The sequence below is a fragment of the Vidua macroura genome, chromosome 1 (assembly GCF_024509145.1).
Source record: "Vidua macroura isolate BioBank_ID:100142 chromosome 1, ASM2450914v1, whole genome shotgun sequence".
Lineage (NCBI taxonomy): Eukaryota > Metazoa > Chordata > Aves > Passeriformes > Viduidae > Vidua > Vidua macroura.
Window position 1 is genome coordinate 149,994,778 of NC_071571.1, and position 25,989 is coordinate 150,020,766.

The 25,989-nt window shown below is 41.0% G+C and overlaps 1 protein-coding gene across 11 annotated transcripts in view; it reads right to left on the minus strand.

Moving 5' to 3' along the window:
* The window catches only part of PTK2 (protein tyrosine kinase 2), a 189,336-nt gene that overhangs the window by 81,885 nt on the left and 81,462 nt on the right, over positions 1-25,989 (minus strand). For all 11 annotated transcript variants that reach the window (XM_053976570.1, XM_053976598.1, XM_053976589.1 and 8 more), the window contains 3 exons: positions 24,696-24,922; positions 12,351-12,517; positions 6,330-6,417 (listed from right to left, as the gene is read on the minus strand). In XM_053976570.1, coding sequence (XP_053832545.1) covers positions 6,330-6,417; positions 12,351-12,517; positions 24,696-24,890 — 450 coding nt within the window. In that variant the 5' untranslated portion in view covers positions 24,891-24,922. The remainder of the gene's footprint in view (positions 1-6,329; positions 6,418-12,350; positions 12,518-24,695; positions 24,923-25,989) is intronic.

Sequence of the window (25,989 nt, forward strand, 5' to 3'; positions counted from 1 at the left end):
GAAACAATCACCCAGTATAAATTCTGATATCGCTCCAAACTGCTCCTCCATGCTTGTTTTCCAAGTTTATGTAGGACATCAAATTTTCACCACTACAAAATCAGCTTGGAAGAACAGGGTCTTAACCCTCACTACTACAGCCTCAGAAATCTGATGCAGCCTGAAAGATTTGTGCCTCATCTGCTGTGAATGAAGCCCCATATGCACAAAAGCCCAATGTCTGCTTCTAATGTCATCAGTATTTTTAGGAGCCACCTTAATGATCATAATGGTAGTTTTTAAAATACACACAGGAGGGAAACACATATGTGTTCCCACCCCTATTTACCCATCTGATAGTATTAAATTTGCGTTAGGAGATAAGTCAATATTAGGGAAAATTAGGGCTTTGGCCTCATCTAGGGGAGTTAAAAGCCCAGCTCCGGTATCAGGATAACATTCATCTGCCATCTGCCCTCAGCTGCTCCTCCTCTTCGTGTCCCAAGGTCACAGTCTCTGTATTATCTAGGGGTGATCTTTGACATCTCTAACTAATTTTGGAAGCTCCACTGTTAATAATAAGAGCATTAGAGATGGGCTGGGGGAAACCAACTTCTGACAAGGCATTGTTAGGGGCAGAGCAGCTAAAAATGATGCCGTCTGTCCAAGTGGGCTGAGCTCCAGATGTCACTGCAAGAGACACTGCTGCCTCACAGCCCTTGCACAAAGTAGGACTGGACTCTTGGGAGCCATACAGAGCTCAACCTACTGAACAAGCCTTGCTCCCAGCTCATTTTATACTTCTCCTTTCCAACACACAATTTTGAGTTTCCAGATCAAGAGAGTCCTAGCATCGACGTAAATCAACTTTTCTGTGGGTTTCTTTTTCTTGTTATACACAACTTAATCTGTTAATTGCAGTAACATTTTGTTCCAGACTACTAAAGAGACATATCCACACATCAGTCCATGGAAACCTGGCTCTAGCATTTTCCATTTATCAGGCTGAATTATGAGCTATTTGAGAAAAGCCCACAAGGAGGATTTTCACTGCTCTGGCTGACAGGTGGAAATCTTAAATCAAAGCAACCCTTTCTTTCCCTTTGGCCTGAGCTCGACTGACCAGTTAGGAGCTGTTAAGGAATAAAAGGAAGTTTCACATTGCTACCACACAGCACTAAAGGGAAAGCACACATTGGGCACACAACATTTATAGCCAAAGCAGCTCCACAACGATACAAACAGCAGAGCCTAAAACAAGAATGCCAGCATAGTTTTGAGGGTGTAAATCAACATTTACAGGAGAAACTAAGTACTTAATGGGATACTGTGAATCTCAGCAACTTCAGAAACCTACCCCTGTCAAGGAAATCTCACTTTTAATTGCCTTTTCAAGCTGTAAAGAGCAGAAAGGAGAGGTGCAGATTCATTTATATTTGTATCAAAATACATACTTTTAATATCTTTTCAATCAGCTGCAGTTCTTATATTGCTGCCTCCCTGTAGGGAACAGTTTATGTCTCAGCCTATAACTCTTCATGAAAGATCTGTTGGGTTTTGGGTGGGTTTTTTTTTTTTTGTTTTGTTGAGGGTTTTTTTTTTTTTTTTTTGTTTTTGTTTTTGTTTTTGTTTTTGTTTTAAACAGGCTGCCAGCATCAGGAACAACGCCAGCTTTTCTCCCAATGTCCTTCATTTCCTTCAAAGCTTTTCCTGTCAAAGACATTTGCTTTAGGTCTCCTTTTTTTTTTAGGGTGTAGGAGATGTTGTTATTTAATTAGGTTAAAGAATCTAATTCCCAGCCTGCATTTCAAATTACATCTCATGCACCTAAGCCTTATAAAACTTTAATCATTAAGTTATAACAGTAATTGCCTGAACTTAAAATCTCCTACATGTCAGGGACAGAGTTATAAAAATAATTTAATTTGCATGATGTATCTATTTGCCACAATATAAAGAGATATTTCATTTAATGAAATACCTTTTGAGTGTGAACATAATCTTTACAGATACTACAGAGACAGAGAAAAGAAGTGCCATTTGTCCACAATAAACTTTTTCTCCACTTTTTCAGAGGATGTTTTTCCCTTACTTTTTTTTTAATAAGAAAAAGTATAATATGTATTCTCTTCTTTTTGAAAAGAGCTTTCTTATGAAAATGAACCTGCAGTGTACTTGTCTGGTGAGATACAGAGCCCTCAAAATTCCGCTCAATTTTTTCAGGGTATCATTGACCTGCCCTAACTTCGAGATTATCCCCTGCTTGCAATTTCTTCTTACACAAACTATGATTAATTTTAAAAAGTAAATTCGAAACATAATTCAGTCCTGTAGTCTCCTTTATTATATATCTTAATATCTCCAGGGTAGCTCCACACTGCAGGCTAAACAAGGCAGCAGAGAAAAAGTCAACACTGATAAAAACAACCTTTTCTTGTTCACTGGGATCTAAAAAAAAAACCCCAAAAAGTTACTTTAAAAGTCTTCTGTTTGAAGCAGGAGCACAGCAACAATGGAACAGCTGATGCCCAAGATCTGCCCCCACCCCCCATACAGATGCTTACTCCCTTTTCATCAAGGGATAAACCATCTCCAATTACTGCAGGCTAACATGTTATTCAAGGATAAATGTGTGCAGGCTCTTGTCCCACAATAAAAGGAAGGCAATTCATGTAGCTTACGTCTGATTCTCATTACATGAATGTTTTTAAAAGCTGTATTCTATCTTGATTTGAGATATGGCTTTCCTCACTCGGCTGCTAAGGCAAAATAGAGGAGCCTGTGCCCTTTATTTCCACTTCCCAACAGCCATGTCACTTGAACACAGGGAAACTCACTAGGAATTTCACCAACACTTATTTAAAGCAATTGAAAATATTCCCAAAAAGGACAGGAAAATGGTGAAATCTTATCTCATTACTAAAAACTTGAGATTTTTAATTCTCCTTTCGTACCTTTATGTTTATTTTCTCTGAAAAACGTTTAAAAATCATACAAAAACCTAAATATCTTCACTAGGGATTTATAAAACAGTCAAGAGAACACACACACACACACACACACAAAGGATGCCACTTCTTGATAAATCTTAACTTACAGTATTTTTATTCACTGTACTACACATTAAAGGTTTTGGGGGTGGGATTAGAGCTCACTTTGGTTCAGATTTGGGTATTCAATAGCACAGGACACAATTGAAGGCTGGCACATAAAACCTGTGCAGCGAGCATCTGCCAACTGTGAAAGCAACCATAAATCTGTCTTTTCCTGATTTTTGAATACTTCAGCCTCACAATTCCAACAGCACTGGGTGGGATCCAATTTGCCTAATTTGGCTGAAACTGTAAGCACTTGGGCCCAAGGGAGTAATGCAGTCCATACAGAATCACCACCTAAATGCTCCACAGATTGAAAAAAGAGAGGACACCCCTGAAGTCCTGTCACCTGCCAAAGAGAGCAGCAACAAAACAAAAAGGCACAGTTTCAGCACTAGTTCGTTGGTCAGAGCTCTCGAATGGAATGTGAAATGACATGACTGGAACACACAGCTCCTCCAGTGAAGGGGAATGACCTAAAGATCAGCCTCTCCCCAACTCTGCCCTCAAAGCTGAGGCACAGCCTGAGCACAAGAGGCACTGCATGGCATCGTTAGTGGGACTGATTCTGATGTTATTAACGAGTTGTGTGGTTTCCCCCTGCTCCCACACACTAATTTTAATCCCTTGCTGTACAGATTGCAGAATGAAAGGTCTCATTAAGTGCCCTGCTTTACACTCCCAATTAAGAGCAGCTCACGCCCACCGCAGATGGCAGAACGAGCACCACGATCACAGCACGTCAAGCCACAAACAGTTCTGGGCACAGGTTCTTGATTTGTTCAAGACTCTTGAAGATGAAGAATATTCAAAACCAAAGAAAGGTCACAGCATCCTTAAAACAGTCAAAAATCAAGGAGAAAATAGTGATTTCACATATCAGGCCCAAGCTGAGAAGCCTGAAATGCAGCGATTTGCACAGGGCAGTGCACTCGCTGCAGTGAATGGGAGTAGTCATGCATGTGAAGGCACAAACGTGTGCCAGCTTAGGGTTTAACAGCCTGGTAATTGTGCTTTGGGTGAGCTGGATGAATAAACCCTGTCTGTTGACAGTGATTAAAGTAACATTTTGTAGTCTTTATAAAACGTTCTGTACTTTTCCATAGGATGAAGATCACTTGAGTATTTAAACTTTTTTTTTTTTGACAATACTCTGGCTTGCAACTCAGATTCAAGAAAATCATTAAAATTCCAAAATCCATGGGTGACAGAGGAAACCATGTTTCTTCTCCTTCTCCATGAACTTTTTAATTTGTTGCTATACATTTTTAGTAGGACAAACAACGTGTTTGGATATTACCGAGTTAGCAAAAAGGTTCCCACTCTTATCCTGACAAGAAAGTCACAGGCATCTGGTCCTCACAAAAATCTTTTTTACTCATTTGTAACATACAAGACAGCAATGTCTTTGAGATTCAAATTGAGAAAAGCCAATTTGACAACAGAGGTGTTCTTTCTGTCAGATTTTTAAAAATTTTTAACTGGGTTCTATACTCCTTATCTCTGACAGTTGCTTCTGTGCAGAAAGCTCAGGATATCTATGTATGCATGTATGAATTCTGTACATTCTGTTGTTCTTGCCTACACACAACATGATGCATCTGATTGAGAGCAGTGGTTAGCAAAAGAAGATGTTAAAATGTTAAAGGAATGACACTGAGATAGAACAGAATGTGAAAAATCATCTTTCTCTGTTTTTTTATCCCCCTCTCTGCTGTAGGCCTGGTTTATGATGCAGTGTTACTGCTTAAATTCTTCTCTTGCCTTCTTTTCATACGTCACTGCTGCTGCCTTAACACTTTACCACATAAAAGTTATTGTCCTAGTTTATCCAAGAGGACAAGTGAAATTTATGGAGCAAAGCAGAATCATGGATACAGAATGACAGCTCTGGAAAGTTCTGCACCTGATTTCCATGACAACGGAGACCCAAATACCTTACAGCACCCCAAAAGAAAGAGCAGTGACTTTTAAAGAACTGGATTCAGAAACACCTCACTATAAGGTGAAAAAGAAAGGAGAAGAGAAAATAAATGGGATGGTGTGCAGAGCAAGGAGATAAGAACCTCTGATTTTCATTTCCTACCAGCACTGGGATTCAGGGCACTGTGAGATACAGTCAGCTATCAGCTTTGCCTATTGGTCCCAATGACCTTCAAAAACCTTCTATTCTGAGCCCTTTGTATCCATTTGTAATGATTTCTCCAAATTTAGCTAGAAGTTAACAAATATTCCTCTGGCATTTCAAACGCCTTGCTTTAAAGAAACAATTCCCTGAGGCAGAAACGAGAGGACACTGCAGGCTTGCCAGGTGTTGAACAGGAAAGTGATGAAGTTCAGTTATTTTGGAGCTCATCACCCACTTTTGCATCATGGGAAACACAAATCTCCTGTGTTTAAAGCCAGTACAAAGTAAGTTCCTTGCTGCTAAAGGAAAAAGGAACCTGATTTTGTTGCACAAGAACTCCTGGCAGTACTACATTAAAAACTCACCAAAATTCAGACGTTTTAGGCTGGATCCAGCATATCACACAAATCACTTAAACTAGAATGTGAAGTCCAAGGAAGTACTGCAGGACAAGTGTCTTTTCAGAAGTCAACTTCATCACAGATCAATACAAAAATTGCATCACACAGTAAAAAAAAAACTAAAAGTAATTTACCTAAGACAAGAAAGTTGTGCGCACAATTGTGCTTGCTGGAGTTAGGGTAACCATTTTAGTCCTGACTCCCCTAAAAAATATCCCCAGGAGGTTTTATTTGGAGCTTGTTGGTGCAAAAGCAGATTAAAATAATTTACCTGAATAAAATTAGAATTTAGTGTTTAATTTACAGAAACTTTGACTATTATGCAGTTTTAGTAATCCAAAGAGATTTTAAACCCAAGAAAATAACCTAAGAATGTGAGTGGAAAAAGCATTTGATGGTTTGTAGTGAAATTGTCACTTACTTACACTTGCAAAAATAAAGAAATTCATCTGTTTAGTCAAGTGTGAATTAACTGTAAGAAGCCAGTGGAACAACAGTCAATTTTATCTAAGTTAGGACAATTATAACCTGCAGAATCACCTTGGTTTTGGAACATATTCCTCACCACTTCTCAAGCAGAAAGATGCTATAGGCTTTGTGCCCTTTCTGCTTCATATAAGCAACCTTTTTTCCATTTTTCTGTTTCTGCAGTAATATGCTACCCACACAAACAAACCCAGAGTTTTCTAAATTCAGCAAAAGACAAAGCAGAAGAACTGAACATACCTGCTGATAGAAAAAATTTAGAGTTGGTTTGTCCTCAGTGAATTGGTTTAGAAATCCTTTTGGCAAATACCGAATTCTCAATTCATATCTGAAAAGTGAGAAAAAGAGACTGTTGAGCAGAATTAAAATTAAGATTTCCTCCCAACATTCTTAAAAATATAAATAAACTCAAAATAAACTTAGAAAACTAATGGAAAACTTCCCTTTTGATTGCTCCAGAGAACTAAACTGGAATTTATCTGTAACAGACATTTCATAGAGATGTTTACAAAGGGCCTTTGTAACAGAAGCAAACTTAGAGCCTTGCTGCCTTCTCAGAGCTTCAGAGAGGACTGAAGCATCAAGACTTGGAGCAGATAAGCTCCAGATCCATGGAAAGGGAGGCCCCAGTTAGGTGACAACAGATGAGCTGCCAGAAGCACTGACATGACCCCTGGCAACAGCTTTTATCTCTGCTTCTCACAAGCAAGGACTTAAAAGGCTGATCCTGCTGCTCCAGGAGTGACAATCAGTGTCACTCACCAGGGAGCCACATCCTACAAGAGAGCAAGGAACAGGACTCTGCTCCTTCTCTGATCTATGCTCCAATATTCACCTCTGGATTTCCCATAGGTTTTCTGTGCAAAAATATTCTCTGCTCCCTTATTCATATGCAAAAAGACATATGCAAAAGCCAAACAGTTTTGAACCTGACAGTCATATTTTTTAAGGTAATTGCACACCAGAAATGAGGGAAAATCAGAATGACCCACAACCTACACCAAATCTGTATCACTTCTCAAACCTTAACTTCTGCTTTCAGCCCCTAAATTTAGTATTATTGCTTGTCCTGTGGTAACAGCCTACGGTGTTTGACACAGACTGTTTGCTTCCTCCTCTGACACATTCCTTCAATGAAAGTCTGATAATGAATGTCTCCATCCCTTGGGCTGTGCCAACACAGCATATCCTAACACACACTCTTAAGAGTACTTCCCAAAGTAAGTATATTTAACAATCTGCTCATGATAAGAGCAAATATTACAACATCTCAATCAGTTGGTTTCAGCAGGACAAGAACTTCTTTTCAGCAAGTGATTTGGCTGCCTGTAATCAAGATTTATGTGGGGATTTGGTAAAAATTTACTAGAGTAAGTGCTGCCTAGGTTTCCACTGCAAGCAGAACTTGCAATGTCCTTATTTACTTAGAATTCACTGAAAATACAATGTCCTGTTAGAAATCATTAAAATAAGGAAAAAATTTAATTTACCTAAGTCAAGAATACAAACACTGTATACAAACAAAGAATACTGGAATGATGTCTTGTTGTGGTATGGCAATACATTTCATAATTCCTGTGCACAGAAAACACATTGTTAAATTAAAAAGTGAAATGCATGCAGGAGAGGCCGAGGACACCTGACAGAGAGTAGATTTACAGTGTATACAAGGGAGAAATGTTTTATTCTGAGTGTGGTGAGGCCCTGGCACAGAGAAGCTGTGCCTGCCCCATTTCTGGAAGCGTTCAAGGCCAGGCTGGATGGGGTTTGGAGCAACCAGGGATAGTGGAAGGTGTCCCTGCCCATGGCAGGGGGTTGGACTTAGTGATCCTTAAATGTCCTTCTCAGTCCAAACCATTTTGTGACACAGGACACAGATAAACAAAAAAAACACTCAAAGTCACAGTTAAGACAAACTCTCACAAATTACTCTCATATATAAGGGAACACAGAATCACCTTCTAATGCTGATCAGCCTTTCCATTTCATGATCCCCAGCAGATAACTGGTTATTCACTAGAATTTAGATGTCAGCCAAATTGTACCTCCAGGTGTTTATGCGTCAGGGAGAGAAGGCAGCATGAGCACACTGTCCAGAAAAGCAGAGCCTCTCCTGTTTTTTATTCTGCCATATCCACTAAAACCTACTGCCAAACACAACTGCAGAGACTGACATGGAATAAAACAAGTCTGTGTAAAAGTGTTCCTTCCTTTTTGGGGGCTCTAGAATCCAGTGCATTTTAGAATGACAGAATTGTTGAGGTTGGAAAAGACCTTTAAGATCTTCAAGTCCAACCATCAACCCAGCACCACCACCATGTCCACCACTAAACAGTGTCCTCAAGTGCCAAGTTCACACTTTCTCTGGAACACTTTCAAGGATGGTTACTCCATTGTTTCCCTGGGCAGTCTGTTCCAGCACTGGACAATCCTTTCCAAAAGACTTTTTTTCTAATATCCAACCTAAATCTCTCCTGGAGCACAAATATGGTGAGAAGCAGCTGAGGAAGCGAAGAAGGCTCAGAGGAGACCTCATCCCTCTCTCCCTGACAGGAGAATGTAGCTAGGTAGGGGTCAGGCTCTTCTCCTAAGTGATAGAGTGATCACTTCATCCTAAGTGATAGGATGAGAGGAAATCATCTCAAGTTGCACCAGGAGAGGTTTAGACTGAATTATAGATCAGAAAATTGGATATTCAATATCAGAACAAATTTTTTCATGGGCTGTCAAAGATTGGAAGAGGCTGCTCAGGAAAGTGGTGGCATCACATTCCTGGAGGGATTTAAAGGACACGTACATGTGGCACTTGGGGACATGGTTTAGTAGTGGCTTTGGCAGAGTTGGGTTAACTGTAGGGCTTGATGACCTCAGAGGTCTCTTCCAGCCCAAATGATTCTGTGATTCTAGGATGCAGAACACCATTACTCTCTGGGATTATAAAAAACAAAAAACAAACCAACAAACAGACAAGAATCAATCTCTCTCCTTTACAGAGGCATGTCTTCTTAACTGATCAGCCATGAAAGTACTGCTTTTTGCAACAGGATGTCATGAGAAAACCAGGTAAGGCAAAGCAGCTCAGCTGGGACAGTCACCCTGAGTGACCTTCATTAGCTATTTATAACCTAATCTCTGCCTGGGCCTGTGGGAATGAAGGAGCCGACTTCCAAAGGCCAACACAAGGATGGGCTCAATTTTCAATATCCTCTACATTTACTGGCTTTGAAATGCAGCCAGCTGACAAGGATGACATGTCCCTTTTTCACAAACCAGGTCTGCTTTTGGAGCAAGCATCCCAGCTGATGATCACTCCCCTTATGTTTGGTAAGTTATTGCTGCAAGATCACCACTTTGCTTCTGCTCTGCCCCTCCACTGGGGCTCAGAAGCACTGACACACCTCACAAAGGTGAGCATCCATAGAGCTCACAGGTTGTGCAGTGAAGTGACCCATCCACAGCAGAGTGAACACCACTGAGCAGGTCTGGGAGCTTCCCTGTCAGTAACAAGCACTAGCAGGGCAGCTGGTAGAGCCAAAAGAGAAAGGATGATCCAACTCTTAATAACTTGCGTTACTGAAAGAAATAATCTTGCCAATCCCAACCTTGCCTCCAGCAGGTTCTGATTCAGTTCACATCAACAGAAAAGTAACCAGAACAGAGAAGATGAGAACCAAAAGGGCAGAGAAAGGGGAAGTCTTGTGTGACTTTAATGAACTGAATCAGCTTGCTGCAGGCTTATAGAAGTATTAAGGCTCACAGAAGGAAAGGGACTGGATAACTGGAAGCCAGAGAAGACAGAATGCAGCAAGGAGAGGGACAGATCTGTTACATCAACTTGGTCAACTCATTAAACCGTCCCACAGATCATCTGGCCTTGTATCTGTGCCAGGGCTTTTGTATCACAGCTACCAAAACTCACAGTCCAGGACTGCTGAGCACTGGGGTGTCTCCTACCTGTCAGAGCCACAGCATGGATGTCACCTGGTTACAGGGACCTGCTTTCCAAACCCAAACTACAGAGCTGGAAGGTGTCTGTCCTGTGGGGAACAAGGTGTTCCAACACACACAATTTGTTACGTGAACCTCTTGAAATTCCTTTTGTGTGACACAAAACACCAGTGAAAGGAAAAGGGCCCTGGCACAGAGCAGTTTTGTCAGAGACATGAAGGACAGAAGCTGTGCCTGCTGTTCAAGGCTCAGTATTACTCAAAATGATTGAGGGTTGTTGTTATCTATGATTTAAGAGCCCCACATCCTGCTAACCCTGGCTCACCCAGCTGGGTGATGGATTTTATCCTGGTAACTTTTGTGTGCAACCTACTGACAATTCATGTAACTTCTAGTATCTGGATTAGTCCAGAAGAATTCCAAGATTTAATTTCTGAACACTGTAAATACACAACCCCTTAATTTGGATGATAAAAATAAAAAAAAACACATGAAATATTGAGTGGTTTACTAACACTATATGAAGTTTTTAGTTTAAGAACCATTCCAAGACTACTTCCCCTTTAGTACTCTAAATATTTCTACAAGTACTGTCATATGATCTTAGACACTTTGTGTTTTGGCATTACAAATATGACAGCAGCATTTTGATTACGCACAGCAAATCTCTCTGGGTTTAAAAGGTATGTCAGGCTGCATGTATTTGATAACACATTAAATGACACTTGGAAAGGTATTGAATAATTTACACCTTATCATAGCTCTTTATGAGCATTTTACACAATTCCTTTCCACAAGCTTCAAAACAATATCTAACTTTGTTTTTAAAACCAATTAAATGTGTTCTGCAATGTGTACCATGCAAGTTGTACTGCCTTATAAACATGGAATTGACATTGGTACACTAGGTAACAAATTTCTACAACATAAATTATTCACATCTCATCCACCACTTGATAACACCACTAATCACAGAAAGCATTCAGGAATCTCCTCCTTTCTAAGGTGTGATTTCACAATATTATCAATGAAAAACTTCTTGGGAGGGAAAATACCTGTGTAGATCACAGAATCAATAAAATATAACACGCATAAAAGAGAATATGCAACATTCCTGAAACACAGGTTTTAAATATTCCTAATTTCTTTGAATTTGTGGAATTTGTTAAAATCGGGACCCTGAAGATAATTTACAAACTGAATATTACCAAATGTGACTTCTGCTAGAATAACTCCACTTGTGAGAAATTATGTATAGACTGTTTACAAGACTTTTGCAGAAGGTATGTGCATCCTTTAAAACAACCAGCAACTTCAGCACAACTGTGGTTATGAACATAAACCACAGAAATAGATGCACAATGCCCCTGCAGAGAACAAGGAGCTACAGTAATCTACTCTTTGGTTTAATCTCTATTTGGTTTATTGGTATTTTACAACTCTGAGCTCCCCATTTTCTCTAGTAGACTACTGTGTCTTTCTACAAATAAATTTTAGTTTCTTCTTGTCTTTCTACCAGGAAAGTGGAGAGACTTTCCTTCCCCTCCTGAGTGGGTATCACCACCTTACCCACCTAAAAAGCTGAAAAAACTTAGGTTATGCCACTTCTTTTAATCAACTAACCAGCATCATGAAAAACCTCAGCAAATGTGCCCAGGCTAAGAAAAAACCCCAAAATTCTACAGTTATCTTTCTAGTGTTCATTGCTCTTGGTATAATTTGAGAAGATCACAGTCAGAAGGAAGGCAGATGTCAGTTACTGCTCTAGGTCTCAATATAATGAAGTTTAACTACTGAGAAGTTTTTCAAAAGCAGAGGGATAAAATTATTTTTGACTGCATTTCACTCTTTTCAAATCACACTTCTACTGTTCAGTCTATAAATTACAACCAGTATTTAACAATATCCTTTTGGCTTTATTTAAATAACAAGATTTATCCTTTTAAAACTGCAGCCATGTGTTTATACCACAACTAGGAAAACTATTCTTATCCTAAAACTTTTACGTATGACAAAACTTGCAGATTTCAGCATAAATATCTAGGATATTTCTGTTCCTATTTCATGTTTCCTCTAAATCCAAGGTTTCTCTTCAGTTTGCAAGAAACCCCTTACAACAACAAAAACCCCTTAAAGCAAACAAAATCTCTCTCACAACTTTTAGAGAGACGTTTGGTGGGTTTATTTCCTCCCATTCCACCAGTTCTATTCCAATACAAGATGATCTTTCTTAGTAAACCAAATTACAGAGTATTTTTTCCAACAAGGCAGGAGGACTTATATGACTGACATTGAACAGACTTATATTCTTACTTCCATTCTTCTGGAGGGTGGGCTAGTTCAAATTTCTCTCTCACATTGGACACCCCCATATCCAGGTGTAGCCAGTGAACTTCCTCAGACTGCAGGTGACTGAGCCGTAACCCATAGCAGGCCACATTTTTCACTTTGTGACAGTCCACAATCTTCTGAATTATGCCCTAAAACAGAGAAATACACACTCCTTATAAGCTGTAAAATACAATAAATATATATATATATATACACATTTTAAATATTACCATGTAATAACCTACACAAAATACTAAGCAGCACATAGGTAGGGACTTTATTAAAAATACTAAACATATTTCATTGTAAGCTACTCTTTCACACACCAGTTACAATTGCTGAGGTTTTACCAGCACGACTTCAGAAAACATCAGTAAATATGTTCCATGCATTTTATCAGATTTAGGCCAGTATTTCCTCTATGTAAAACACAGTAACATAAAAGCCAAAATTTCAAAAGCAGGTTTGTGGATGAAAGCAAGATGTATTAGTTCAAAAAACCCACCAGCAGCCTTTAAAAGTCGCTCTCCATCAAGAACCAGAAAATCATCTTGGACTTTCATCCACTTCAGTGCCCCAACAGCCAGGATTTCATAGATCACACCACAGCCCCTGGATTTCCTTCCCCCTCCTCCCCTGACTCATTTGAGATTCAGTAGAGATTACTTATAAAACCAGCCAAGAGACAATTATTTAGGAGCATTGTCAAACACAACAAATGTTGTTTGCCCTGAGATAAACTTCAGAGTTTGAAGATCTCTTGCCCAAGAAAGGAACCTTTTACATAAACCAGCAGCAGACTGTGGTGCCAGCCATCAGAAAGGTCTGACATGCAGTAATTCAAAACCAAATGTGTTAGTGGAGCAGGGATGAGCACCCTTTCAGGTGCAGCATGCCAGGCTGAACTGCTCTCATCCCAATGAGGGGGCCAGCAGGAGCTCTGCTGCCTCCTCCTTCCCTGTCCCAGGGAAGCCATGTCTCTCTGCAAGGCAGCAGATCCCTGCTGCAGGAGCTCAGAGCTCAGCAGGAGCCGGGCTATCGCTGCTCCCAGACTCTTCTCTCAGTGATTCCCAGGCCTTTGCTTCTGTGCTTGGAATGGTCTGAAAATTTCCTACTGAAAACACTCACACAGGTACACACACACACACACACAAATGCATGCAGAGATGAACAAGTGATTCTTCTCAGAATTCCAACAAAACATCAGCACATAACCAGTGGAAGTTCTACAGGAGCCAGAGGTGACCTGGAGTGAGTCAGGTGAGGGGATTTTCTATAGGATGGTACTGTCAGCCTGGAGAAAAAGAGGCTCAGGGGAGGCATTAATACTCTCCTCAAGTCCCTGACAGGAAGGTGAAGCCAGGAGGGGGTCAGACTCTTCTCCCATGGAACAAGGGATAGGATGAGAGGAAATGGCCCTAAGCTGCACCAAGGAAGATTTAGATTGGGTATTAGGAACAATTTCTTCATAAAAGGGTAAAAGCCTTGGAACTGGCTGGCCTGTGGAAGTGGTGGAGTCATCATGCTTTGAAATGTTCAAAAACCACGTTGATGTGGCACTTGAGGACATTGTTTAGTGGTGAACTTGGTCATGGTGCTGGGCTCAGAGCTGGATCTGATGACCTAAGCAGTCTTTCCCAACCTAAATGACTCTGACTGCTTCCCAAAATTTGTTGTTTTATACCTCAAAGAAATTATTTAAAACCTTGATTCTGCAAATTAAGCAAGCAGAAAACTAACTGCAAAAAGAGAATTAAGAAAGCACTAAATCTGAATAGAGGGGGAAGATGACACATGTAGGAGTGGAATCATGCCGTTGGTGAGGTGATATCAAGCTGTTAAATCAGCTCACACATCTCCTCAAGCTGCAACCTTTAAATAATCTCTCAGAAGCAACAGAGTGCAGAGAGAAATGTAAAACAAAATTCTTTCAAGCGTACAGGAAGGAAACACAAGCCATGTTTAGTAAGTTCATGAGTTAGAAGGGGTTCCATCAAGCCCAACAGGACCCTGTGTCCACGAGCAGCAATGTGAGCACCCTCAGAAGCATCTTTTTGGTTCAGGGCCTGCAGTGTCCCAAATTTCCCTTGTCTCCCATGCCCTGGGGTTGGACATCCAGCGCAAAGTGGATGGCGAGCCCAGACCTGAAGGAAGATGGACAGCAGCAAAGCCAGCAGGAGGCTTGCAGAGGCCAGTATTGTGTGGAAGGGAAACTTCATAACACTGTGGGCAAATCCAAGCTTTCGAGCAGCTGGCAGCACCACAGCCTCACCAGCCACAGCCTGTCCCGCCAGCCAGAAGGTGCCCGGGCTGCCGGGAACAAAGGTCTGATGCAAACGAGCAGCTCCCTGCAGGCATCTCAGTAAAACAACTCAAGGAGGAACCAGAGAGGCCACAGATGGGTGCCAGGGGATGAGGCAACACCAGGCAAGCACAAGGGAACACTTCCCCCAAGTGCTCTCCTAACCTCAGACTATTTTTATCCCAGTGGATTTCCCAAGCCAAGCATTGTTTTTGTCATTCACCAGCCTTCAGTGAAACTCTTCCAATTACTCATCCTGTCCCCTCTTAAAGCAGTTCACTTTTTGCAACCTTCCCCAGCAATTCCAAAGGGCTATTATCAGGTCAGTGAACGGGTTTTAAATCTGCATTTAATGTGAATTGTTTAAGTTTGTTTCTTGCCTGCATTTGAGGTTCTTTGTATCATAAACTACAAAGGAGAACAGTTGCCTGTATCCCTGGAAACACTCACCACCACCAAGTACTCCCAGAAGAGACAGAGGCATATTTAACCTCTTCTTCACCCAAAGGACAAGCTCTGCTTAGTTAGTAAAGCCTAACATTTTGGCAGTCGAGCTCTCATCCCAAGGGAATAGTGCCAACTCTTCTCTATGCAAACAGAAGAGATTCACTCATTTTCATCCCTTCCTGCACCCTGCACAGAGCATGCAGCATACAGCATTACGTTTTGGAAATCCACCCCTCCCCCCATCTCTGACACTATCACTGGATAATGAAAGTGGAGGTACATGTTCTCAGATGATAGTTACTCCTGCTGTGATAAGAAGTGGCTTTGGAAAGGAAAAAATTATGGTAAAATTATCTACGACCATGAATTACTGAGGCTACTGATGCATAAGGCTCAGCTGAAACCATTAGTGCTTACTCAGAAAAGAATCAAGATGGACATCTCAGACCCTCTCTAGTCTTCAGGCTGGGATCTCAAAAGGACTGAAGACGTCAGATGTCCTAATTCCCACCAAAATCGAGAAAGATTTAAAGCCTCTGTCTTTTTTGTATCATCAATCAGGTCTAAACCTATCACAGAATCAAAAATCAAAAATAAAAATAGACATATTTTCTGATTTATGTGTGAAAGGTAAAGTATGTGGTGAGATAGTTGTTGTCAGCCCAAGAAAGTAATTAGCAACAATTAGTACATGCTGCAATTCAGGAAAAAGCACAAACCCTAAGGAGACAGCAGAACGGGTGCACAGGAGGTCAAGTGCAAGTGTTGGAAAATATATTCTAAAAAGCCATGTATTGTCAGGAAGGAAGAAGTGGTGCTTTATATGAAACAAACACATCAAGAGCTTCTCTTCGCTGTTGTTCAGGAAAGCTGCAGAGCTCATTCCAGGTGCTATCAATTCACAGTCAGAACCAAAAACTGGAGAAATAAGGAAACATAGTGATTAAGGCGCTCAAAATGACTGGTTTGCAGTCTCAAGTAAAACATCTCTTTGCTTATATACTTTTTTATTAATAAACCAGAGGATTTGAATTTTAAAACATTTAGAGCCACATGTCCCATCAGGACAGAACAGGGAGCACAGAACAGGGAGGCTCATCCAGCTCCGGGACTTGCTCAGCCCTGGCTGCTCTTTCCAAACATTCCAAGATTAATCCCCAAGGCTTGCACTGGCACTGCAGCCAGCATCAGGTCAGTGCATTTAACTCCCATCAGTAGTAAACAACATGCAGAGTCTCCTCAGGTCCTGGGCAACCTCCACAGACCCAGTGGAGATGCCTGGAGTGTCCAACAAAGCCACTGCCATCACTCCAGGATGGGTGACAGCCTCTGTGCCTGCCACAGTGGCTCTGTGAGGAGCCCTGCCAAAGCAGCCTGATGTTCTCTGTGGCAGTGATGAGAATGTTTAATCAGAAGTTTCCAGACAAACAACTTAACTGCTTAACCACTGCACAATGGCAACTACAGCATCCTGCTGAGACATGTCACCACAATCTTTTAGCTGGAAGCACGGCCAAGGAAATCTGAAATCTCTCCAGACTCTACTGCAACCAGCATTTCAGCTCAGGAAACTCCTCAGATGGATTGCTGAGTGGAAAAAAAACAGGTAAGGACCATCAGTTTCAACCTGGACCACAAACTTCTGACCTCAAATTAATCACAGCTAGAAGTACTTGTTGGAGAGCTTGACTCCAGCAGAAACCTGCTCCAGAATGAGATTTCACTTTGGGTACAGGGGATCCCTACATGAATATGAATTCCTATGAGGAGTTCTCATGTGTCTGTTAGCAGCTCCCTACAACTGCAAGGCAGTCACACAATCATCTGCCACTTGAATGCGGTTCACTGTAATCACATTGATTTTAATTAAGTTTCTGAAGCTGACATTTACATCCTGAACATAAAATAGACTAGTACAGCTGAGCAAGAGACATTGGGAAGCCTTCAGAGGAATTTCTTATCAATAACAGGCAACGGATAGGTGACCTTTCCCTCCCTTTACCCCAGAGAGAAGAAGAAAAAGCTTTTTCTATAGGTAGAAAACTGGATAGCACTCATTTTTACTCATTTATCTAAAGAACCCACAGATATGCGTCACAGATAATTTAAAAGACAGATTAATATTTGCCCTAAATTAGGAGAATGTGCCCAAAATTAGAATTTACAGTACAGTATATTTAGGAGAATGTTGAAAAATCAAGACAGACCAGAGAAAGGCCGAAAGGCACACAGTACCCTTGGCTCTCCCAGTACGTATCAATAATACTTTGCTTCTGTAAATGAGTGAAAATTAATTGATTGCTTGTAAATTAACAAGACTGATGTGCTACTATGAATAAAGTGAAGACAGAATAATATACTCCCAGTGTGACTACAAACCTAATTTCCTTATTTAGTTGGAAGGAGAAAGTTTCTTGCACCAGAAAAAGTCTTTAAGTAGCAACTCTGACATAGGCGCAAAGCGTGCTAATGTTTGTGCAGCACTTCAAATATGTCAAACACTATTTATATACCAAGTATTGTAACTCCTGATGACAGATTTATATGAGGGGCTTAAATGAAAAGCTGAACAAAAGTAAATGGCAAAGGTCTGATGAAAATTAATTTATAATTTCCATAAAGGAGAACTCTAGAATGTGCCCACTACACCAAAATCTGGGCTGTCCTCTGATAATGCTGTCTGACAGTCAAAGCACAAAGCCCACATTCCTCTTTCTCATTACTGTGCTTATCCAGCAAGCACATTTGTGTATCATATGATAAACAAGATTGGGAAACTGATGAGGCTGCACAAGAACTCTGCCCCTGAAGCCCAACAAGTTCATACTGAAACCGCAGCCTGAAGCCAGGCTGTCCTGCTGGCCAGGATCCTGTCACCATGCCAGCACAGAGACACCTCAGCTCAAGCAACACATCCACCCAAGTGCCTCAGAGCCTTTCATATTCAACCATATTCGGATCTGTCATCCCAAATACCTCTCCACACCCACACAAAATTCCACAAGGAACCTTCCAAGCACACTCTGACAGCACTGGCAGAGCAGAGCTGGTACAGCCCTGCTTTCCAGTCTTCTTGGATTAATCAGCACTTTTCTAATCCTATTGCACACTTCCCAAATTAATGCAACGCTGTTTTAAAAGCTGACAATAAATTTAACTTGCTTAACATTCAAAGCAGTGTGGGCAGCAGGGTGAGGGAGAGGATTCTGCCCCTCTGTCCCCTCTGGTGAGACCCCACCTACAGAGCTGCATCCAACTCTGGGGGCCCAGCACAGGAAGGACATGGAGCTCTTGGAGCAGGTCCAGGAAGCCACCAAGACTATCAGAGAGATGGAGCAGCTCCCCCATGGAGCCAGGATGAGAGAGTTGGGGCTGCTAAGCCTGGAGAAGCTCCAGGGAGAACTTAGAGCCCCCTCCAGTGCCTAAAGGGGCTCCAATAGAACTGGAGGGGGACTTTTTGCAAGGGTATGAAGTGATAGGATACAGGCAAATGGCTTTAAATAGAAAGAGAGAATGTTTAGGTTAGATATTATGATGAAGTTTTTTTTACCATGAGGGGGTAAAACACTGGACCAGGCTGCCCAGAGATGTGGTGGATGCCCCAGAAACACTCAAGGTTAGATTGGCCTCTGAGCAACCTGATCTAGTTGAGAATGTCCCTGCTTGTTGCAGCAGGGCTGGAATAGATAACCTTTAAATGTCCTTTCTAACCCAGATTTTTCTCTGATTCTATATTTCACTACTCCCTATCCTCAGATGCTCTGGCAAAGTCAAAGAGCCCCCTTGGATCCAGTTTTTGTACAGCTAAACACTGATGCAGGATGTTGACTTGAAGCCATCTACAGATCGAGATGTTTTCAGAAAAATGTCAAAGGGCTATTGAGATTAGGTTTAAAATGTTATTTTGAATGTGTGTCTCATCTAAGAGTATCATGAGTATTTTGCAAAAGTAAAACAGGCATCCTAAAGCCTGTTTTGGGAAGGTACCAAAGGATACTTTTGTCTTAGTATACTGATTATCACTATACCATACAATTTTTTGTTTACATTTCAAGATACATAATTTCAAATTCTTGCTAACTTTCTCAGGTTCTCAGAAGGGAGGCACCTACAAAATAACAATACAACCATGCCTTGTTATCTGGTACAATTCATGCAGGCACACAGCAGAGAAAAGGAAGGAAAAAAAGGTAAATCACACCAATTTTCTAGCTCTTATACTAGACCAGGAATGATTTTATACATTTTACACACATCTATTTGATGTTTGAATTGCTGCACTCCAGTCTGCTTCTATACATCAAGTAGTTCCACTGCCTCAAAGCACATATATCACTGTACACATGTAGAAATGAGATTTGAATATGTAACCATTGCTGTAAAGAGCTGACTTCACCAAAAAATACTAATCCAGCTTTGACTCCTGCCAGCGCTCACAGCCTCTTTCCACAGAGCTTTGTGTCACTAAGCTGCTCCCCTGTTACTAAATCTAGTAAGAATCTGTTTTAAATCTAGTAGGAATCTACTTTAAAAAAGAAACCCAAGAGATAAAAACTCATCCAATTAATATATTTGCATCTCCTTTACAGATTGCAGTAGATACACCAGAGCAGCTCCAGCCCATGCCCATTCTCCTACAACTCTTCAAGCTTCTGGCTTGGGAGGAACTGAGCAGCAATAAAGCACAATCTGGCCATTCCACAGTTGGGTAGCACCAAGTTCAACTACTGGCTACCAGGATCAGTACTGTGTAGCCCAGACCTGTTCCAGAGTAGCCACAGTAGATATCTGGCACCTTTTGTTCAGATATTGGCTCTAAATAACACGGGTTTGAAAAAGAGGGAGAGACTTGGAGGTGAGCAGGTGGAATCACATCTGGAACTGAGGTTGGACTGACAAGCCTCTTGCCCTTTTTCAGAACAGGGAATATCCTTCTTGGGAAACGTTTGGAAACCAGGAATGCTGCTGTGGATGACAAGGGATGCTCATCAGGAAGGCTTTAATACTCTGTCCCCTCGTGGTGCAGTAGCAGCACGGTGCCAGCATAAACAGGCATTTCCTTTCTCCTCCCAGCCTTCTCAGCTGTGTCAGTCTGCAAGACAATGCAGCTAACAAGATTACAGAACTGATCTGGATTTAAAACAACAGCAAAACAACCATTCATTTTAACTTGGATTGAGTTTGCCAAAACAGTCACACCACCTATGCCAGCATGAGAAAACAAACAGCAAGAAGGAAGCTGGCACAGCTGCCAGATGAAACACGTGTCTTAACCAGCACAGCATTTGAACTGCAGACCTTTGCACTGCAGGGTCTTCCCATCCCTCCACCACAAACGTGATCTCTAATGAAATACTCTGCTCTCTCACACCAATAGGTGAAAGTACAGCATGGATTGAATGGGAGAGGCAAACAGGAAAGAAGATGCAACACAGGAACATAGTAACACAGCTCCATTATCTGCTCTAGTAAAGACCCAGCTGAATGTGCTTCAGCCCTTCCCCTAAAGCACTCAGCTCAGGGAACAGACCAGAATACACAACCTTCCAACCTGCACGCATGCCTTCTACCTGTGAGGAGTAAGATCTTGCAGGTGGGTAGGGAAGCTGATGAATTTGCTCTGATCTAGCTATGGATGCACTTTTTAAATTCAGCTTTTTGAGCTCTTATTCTGTCAACATTAAGGAAGCTGACATTTCAAGGTGGTACTGCATAGAAAAGGAAGAAAAAGACATTTGAATTGTGAACAGGTTAAGAGAAACCCAAACACTATCTTTATTTGTTCAAGAGCTCTAACCATGCTTCTCTCCAACTACAAAAATAAAGACTAATCTGACAGGTTAAAAGTTTTAATGCTATCTCTATCCAGCTTAGGTTTTAGACAGTATAACAAAATTGGAAGGAAAAAAATCCTTTCTGATAATCAAGGTACGACTCATGTCTGGCAATAACCTGGTTTGAGATTTGTGGTTGTTATTTCCACATAAATAATGTCTTTACTTCTCACAATTACTACTTAAGAATCAAGGACAAGCTTTAAAGGCTAGAAGTTTTAAAAAAGGTGTAATCAATGCAAGCTGAGCACCTCTGGGGTGGAAAAGAAGACTGCACAGATCTGCACTTCACCAAAAGTCACCTGTAAGGACTCACACAAGGTTTCCCAATGCCTGTTTTCTAAAAATTCCAGATCTTCTCTACCCCCTCAATCTGCTACATGCATTGCAGTATTTTTTTTCTTTTTCCTTAATTATGGTTACAATTCTGCTTCAACCACATCTGAAAACAGAGGTGATTTTCTCCTAAGTGCTGATCAAGACCCAGTGGCAGTGTTTACTTTTCAGGGTGCACTTCAGACCAAAAAATTCCATCTCAGCAACACCCACCTCCTCACATGCCACACCTGAGGCTGTGAGCAGGGCAGAGAATGCCCTGCATTCTCTCCAAGCCTGAAGCCTGGAAATCCCTTTGCGCACACAAGCACCTAGACACCACATCCAAACAAGCCATACCAAGATAAACAAGGAAGATAAACAACTTTTCTTCCCCTGGCAAATGCTTGGCTGTGTCTACACAGGAGGAGACTACTGTTTGCACATTCATAAAAGCCTTTTCTTTCTTTTGGAAATGAAGCATGTCTTTAGTATAACACCAAAGAAAAAGAGGGTAATGAGAGCATGCCAGTTCTTTGAAATCCAAGAAAGCACTTCCCAGAATTGAGAAGCTGCTCTTGCATCCACTGCAGAGCACAGCCTTCATCCCTCTGAGGAAAGAGCAGTCTTTGAGGGACTAAATCCATCCAGAATAAGCAGAGGTCCACAGCCCAAAGCTCTCCTCAAAGCAAAGCCTACGTGTAGCCACACTGTTGTCTTGGTGAAAGATATTTTAAGACGAACAGCAAGGAAATCACAGTCCAGCCTTTTAAGGGACTCCTACAGAAAGCTGATTTCTGTTCATATGAGCTTAACTACCTGAGTTTTAATGAAAAGTGTTTCCCTCCATGACCAAGGAATTTTGTAGGAGTTATACAGCTAAATCACTGTTTCTACTCTTTGTTCTAGGATATAATTTTTTTTCTCCTTTTTTTTTTTTTTTTTTTTTTTTGGAGAGGAAAAGACCTTTTCGTTGCTGCTTTGACTGTCAAACACATCCTTCATTCACAAGGGCAAACGACACTTTGTTGGAAACACAAGATGTTAGGAGCCACAAATCAGGAAAGAAAATTCCAACTTTACTTTCCCTGGGTACATTCCATAAAGTCCTTTGGCTTTAGCAGCAGAAACACCTTTAATTGGCTCATCTGGAGATTTCAGACTAAGTCTAACATTGGAAATGTACCCCAAATAGTAAAAATGTTCCCCGGCTATCACCCCAGCAGCTGTGCTGACCAGGGAGTAGTCTTGGAAGACCTTATTTCTTTTCCTTTTAATTGCAGAACTGTCTCAAAGACATTCACCTTTGAATATTCCTTCAGAGCTCCTTGGAAACAAACCCAGCTCCAGTCTCCTCCCTCAGGCTGTAATTCAGAAGAAATGGCAGACATCTCCTCCACAAAAGGAGGCATAAAAACCTTACAGACTATTTTAATCTTAAATTATTCAGCTTGGTAGAACAGCAGTCATTCCAATGGAATGTAGGCTTGTACTCCAACAAGGGTTTACTGTTTCTAAAATAAATGTCATGGTAATACATCAGTGCTAGACCTTTACTACCTGCACATTCACATTCAACAGTCACTGTCCCAGTTGAACAAAATAACAAAAGAAGGACATTTGCTAAAAGAAGGAAGTTTAACAGCTACCCATCAGAACAATACAAAAAATCCCATTCTTTTTGGAAACATCCATCCAATTAAAAGTACATGTAAAATTTAAAATTAAGGCAAGCATCAAGTAACTGCTACAGGCCTGTTTTTTTTTTATCCTGCTTTTATAAAAAAATGGCATATTCTTGTTTTAAGAAATAATACATAACTGCCAACTGAACTCAGCACTGAATTTTTTAGCAACTCCCAAGTTTTGTATCCTTAAAGCTCATAACCACAGGTATTCCTGAGCTGGAAAAAAAACAGATTTAACCTCTGCTTTTGTTTTCCAGGGTTTTACATACTTCTCTGGAAAGACAGCCTCCATTTCAAGTACCACATTAAGAGCCCTGGATGTTTATCCACAGGAGAGGTTTGCAAGGTTAAAAACGTACTGAGACATAGTTTTCCTGCTCTTGTACCAAGTAATGCACTTTATGAAACAAATCAATCAGATTAGAGATAGCAAACCATTAATACTTAAGTCAGGGAGCAAAAAAACATTTCAAGTGGCACCCAAAAAAACTTTTCTCCACGTAAAAAAATGTATGCAATTGATGACAATGATTTCTGTTGTAGAACCTCTGATCTGTCCACTCATCACATTATCCACAAACACAGATAGGAGCTTATTGAATTGACAAGAGACAGATTTTCTGATCGTCACCAATGAAAATCCCTGGATTTCACAGGTCTGTGTTCAAGATCACAAGACCTCCTCCACTGAGAATGCTCTTGGGCCTTTGCACATGCAGCCATGCTAGGAAATAAACAGTGGGAAAGGGAATTAAACATTCAAAATGCTTCATGCTTTTTTATTAATTTCATTTTCTCTTGCACAAAGGAAACTTAATAGAGGACAGAATGAGAAAACAAGTCTCCTTCACTCCATGACAAGTCGCTCTCCAGCAGAATCACATCTTTGCAGAGGAATTTGAAGAACTGTTGGAAGAAAGGAGCAGATGGGGACCTGCTTCCACAGCAAGTACCTCACAGCAGAGAACAACCCCACACACCACCTACCACCCTGCAAGATTCTGCTCTTGAAGGATAATTAAAAAACAAGCAAACCACAAAAGCATTTGATATGTTAAACTGGGCTTGTTACAGTTTAGATACCACAATACCTCAAAAATTTAAAGGATAAATGCAGAAAAGGTAAGATCTCAGCATTAGAGAGTATGTCAGTTCACAATAAAGTATTTTCATGCATATATAACATTTCCACAGAACTCTAAGATTACAGGTATTTATTCTTTAAAAAGTCAGAACCTTTGGGTTTTTTCCATAGATGAACTGAAGGACAATATTGTAAAAATACAAGCAGCAGGTGACTAGCAGGGGGAGAGGGTGGCCAAACAGACTGTCTGGGGAGAAAAAAGGGCCTCTTCATAGCTCCATTTTCCCCCACTATAGGGGAAAAAGTTTCCAAACAGTATTTCTTTCCCTAAGTGATGTACACATTATATTTAAACATTTTAACCACATGAATACACACATCTTACAATTAAAAACATTCATTTCTTATTATTTCTTTAAAACATGCAAAATGTAATTTAATGTCACTTTCATCCCAGCTCTCATTCCTCCCTTGAGGTGTCACACAGGTCGGTACCACTTAAAGTACCTGAATTTACTCAAAATATACAACAGGTCAAGATTCTTTTAAAATAAACCATGAAACTTTTGTGTTTGTTTGCCTCCAGATTTTTACCTCCCATTTTTAAGATAACACTTAACCTAAGGATGGCATAAGAATGCTAAAAAAGGGACTTACTCGGACATCAGTAGCGTCTCCATGCCGGATAATGCTGGCCCACGTGGTCGGTTCACTGCTGTTTTCAAAGTAGTGGAAAACCTTTAGGACTCGTTCCATGGCCCCTGGGGAACGCTCCATCCCAGAGCTGAGGTGAGTCTTTGCACCTGAACTTGGGGTGTGATTCAAGTTTGGGTCAAGATAAGCTGCTGCCATGGTTTTGCTAGATGCTAGGTATCTGTCATATTCTAGGGAAAGGGAAACAAGAAAGAAATTCGTTTCAGTTTTGCATGAATCTTATACTTCTTCATAAAAAGCATTTACCAGAAAAACATGAAGATTCATTTCCTCTTCTGGAAAGCAACTAAAATATTTATGTATCTACATACATAAAAACCTACCCAGATGACTACCAGAGAAACTGCAAGCGCCTTGGAGCAAGTGATCTGACCTTGAACACCACAATTATTTACAGAGTGGTATCTTTAGCAAAACCTCTTCCATGTGTTTCTCAGTGACTTAACCCAGGCCTCTGACAAAGCCTTCAACACCAAATACCAGCTTTCAGTTCAAACAGTTTTCATCCCTAAAATCTGCCAAGTCTGGTCTTACAACAAGCCTCTAAAGAGGCATAAGGAAACCCCAGCACTGAGCTGGAGGCTCTCCAATAAGAAGCCACACACCAACACCAGGCTCTCCTATGTCAAGGCTAAAACAATGGAAACTTCATTCCTTTTGTGCTAGTTTGGGAATCAGTGGGACACAAAATCATCCAGATCTAAGTTCATTATTCAGTGAGGAACCATTAAGAACACAGCTATCCCTCCTCTCAGCAATTCCTGAATAAGTGGCTAAGTTTTATCTTCCACCAGCCTGATTTCAAAGTCTGATGGCAAAGTGGTATGAGTCTGCATGTCAAAGGAGAAAGAAAATTGCCTCTTGGCTACTGCTCCTAATTAGTCAGCCACAAGCAGATGGTGTCTGTGAAATCAATGCAGTCCAAGAGAAAAAGAGCAAAGAGCACCTCCTCCCTGCCTGCCAGTCTAGAGCATCATTCCAGTCTGCTGGCTGCAGAGAGCAAAGGACTGCAGGGCTCTGCTCCAGGCCTTGGACAAGTGCACAGAGCTTTCCCTACCTCCTCCTCCTCCTCACAGCGAGCAGCCAGTAGGGAGGCAGTTTTGAAAATGTGAAGTTAAAAATAAACCAAACTTGATCTTTTTGGCATAGTGCTCTGAACTACTTTCCTGGTAGTAAACTGAACACTTGAGCCCTGGTTTACTTCACTGAGAGGCACAAGAGAGACCCCTGCTTCCAG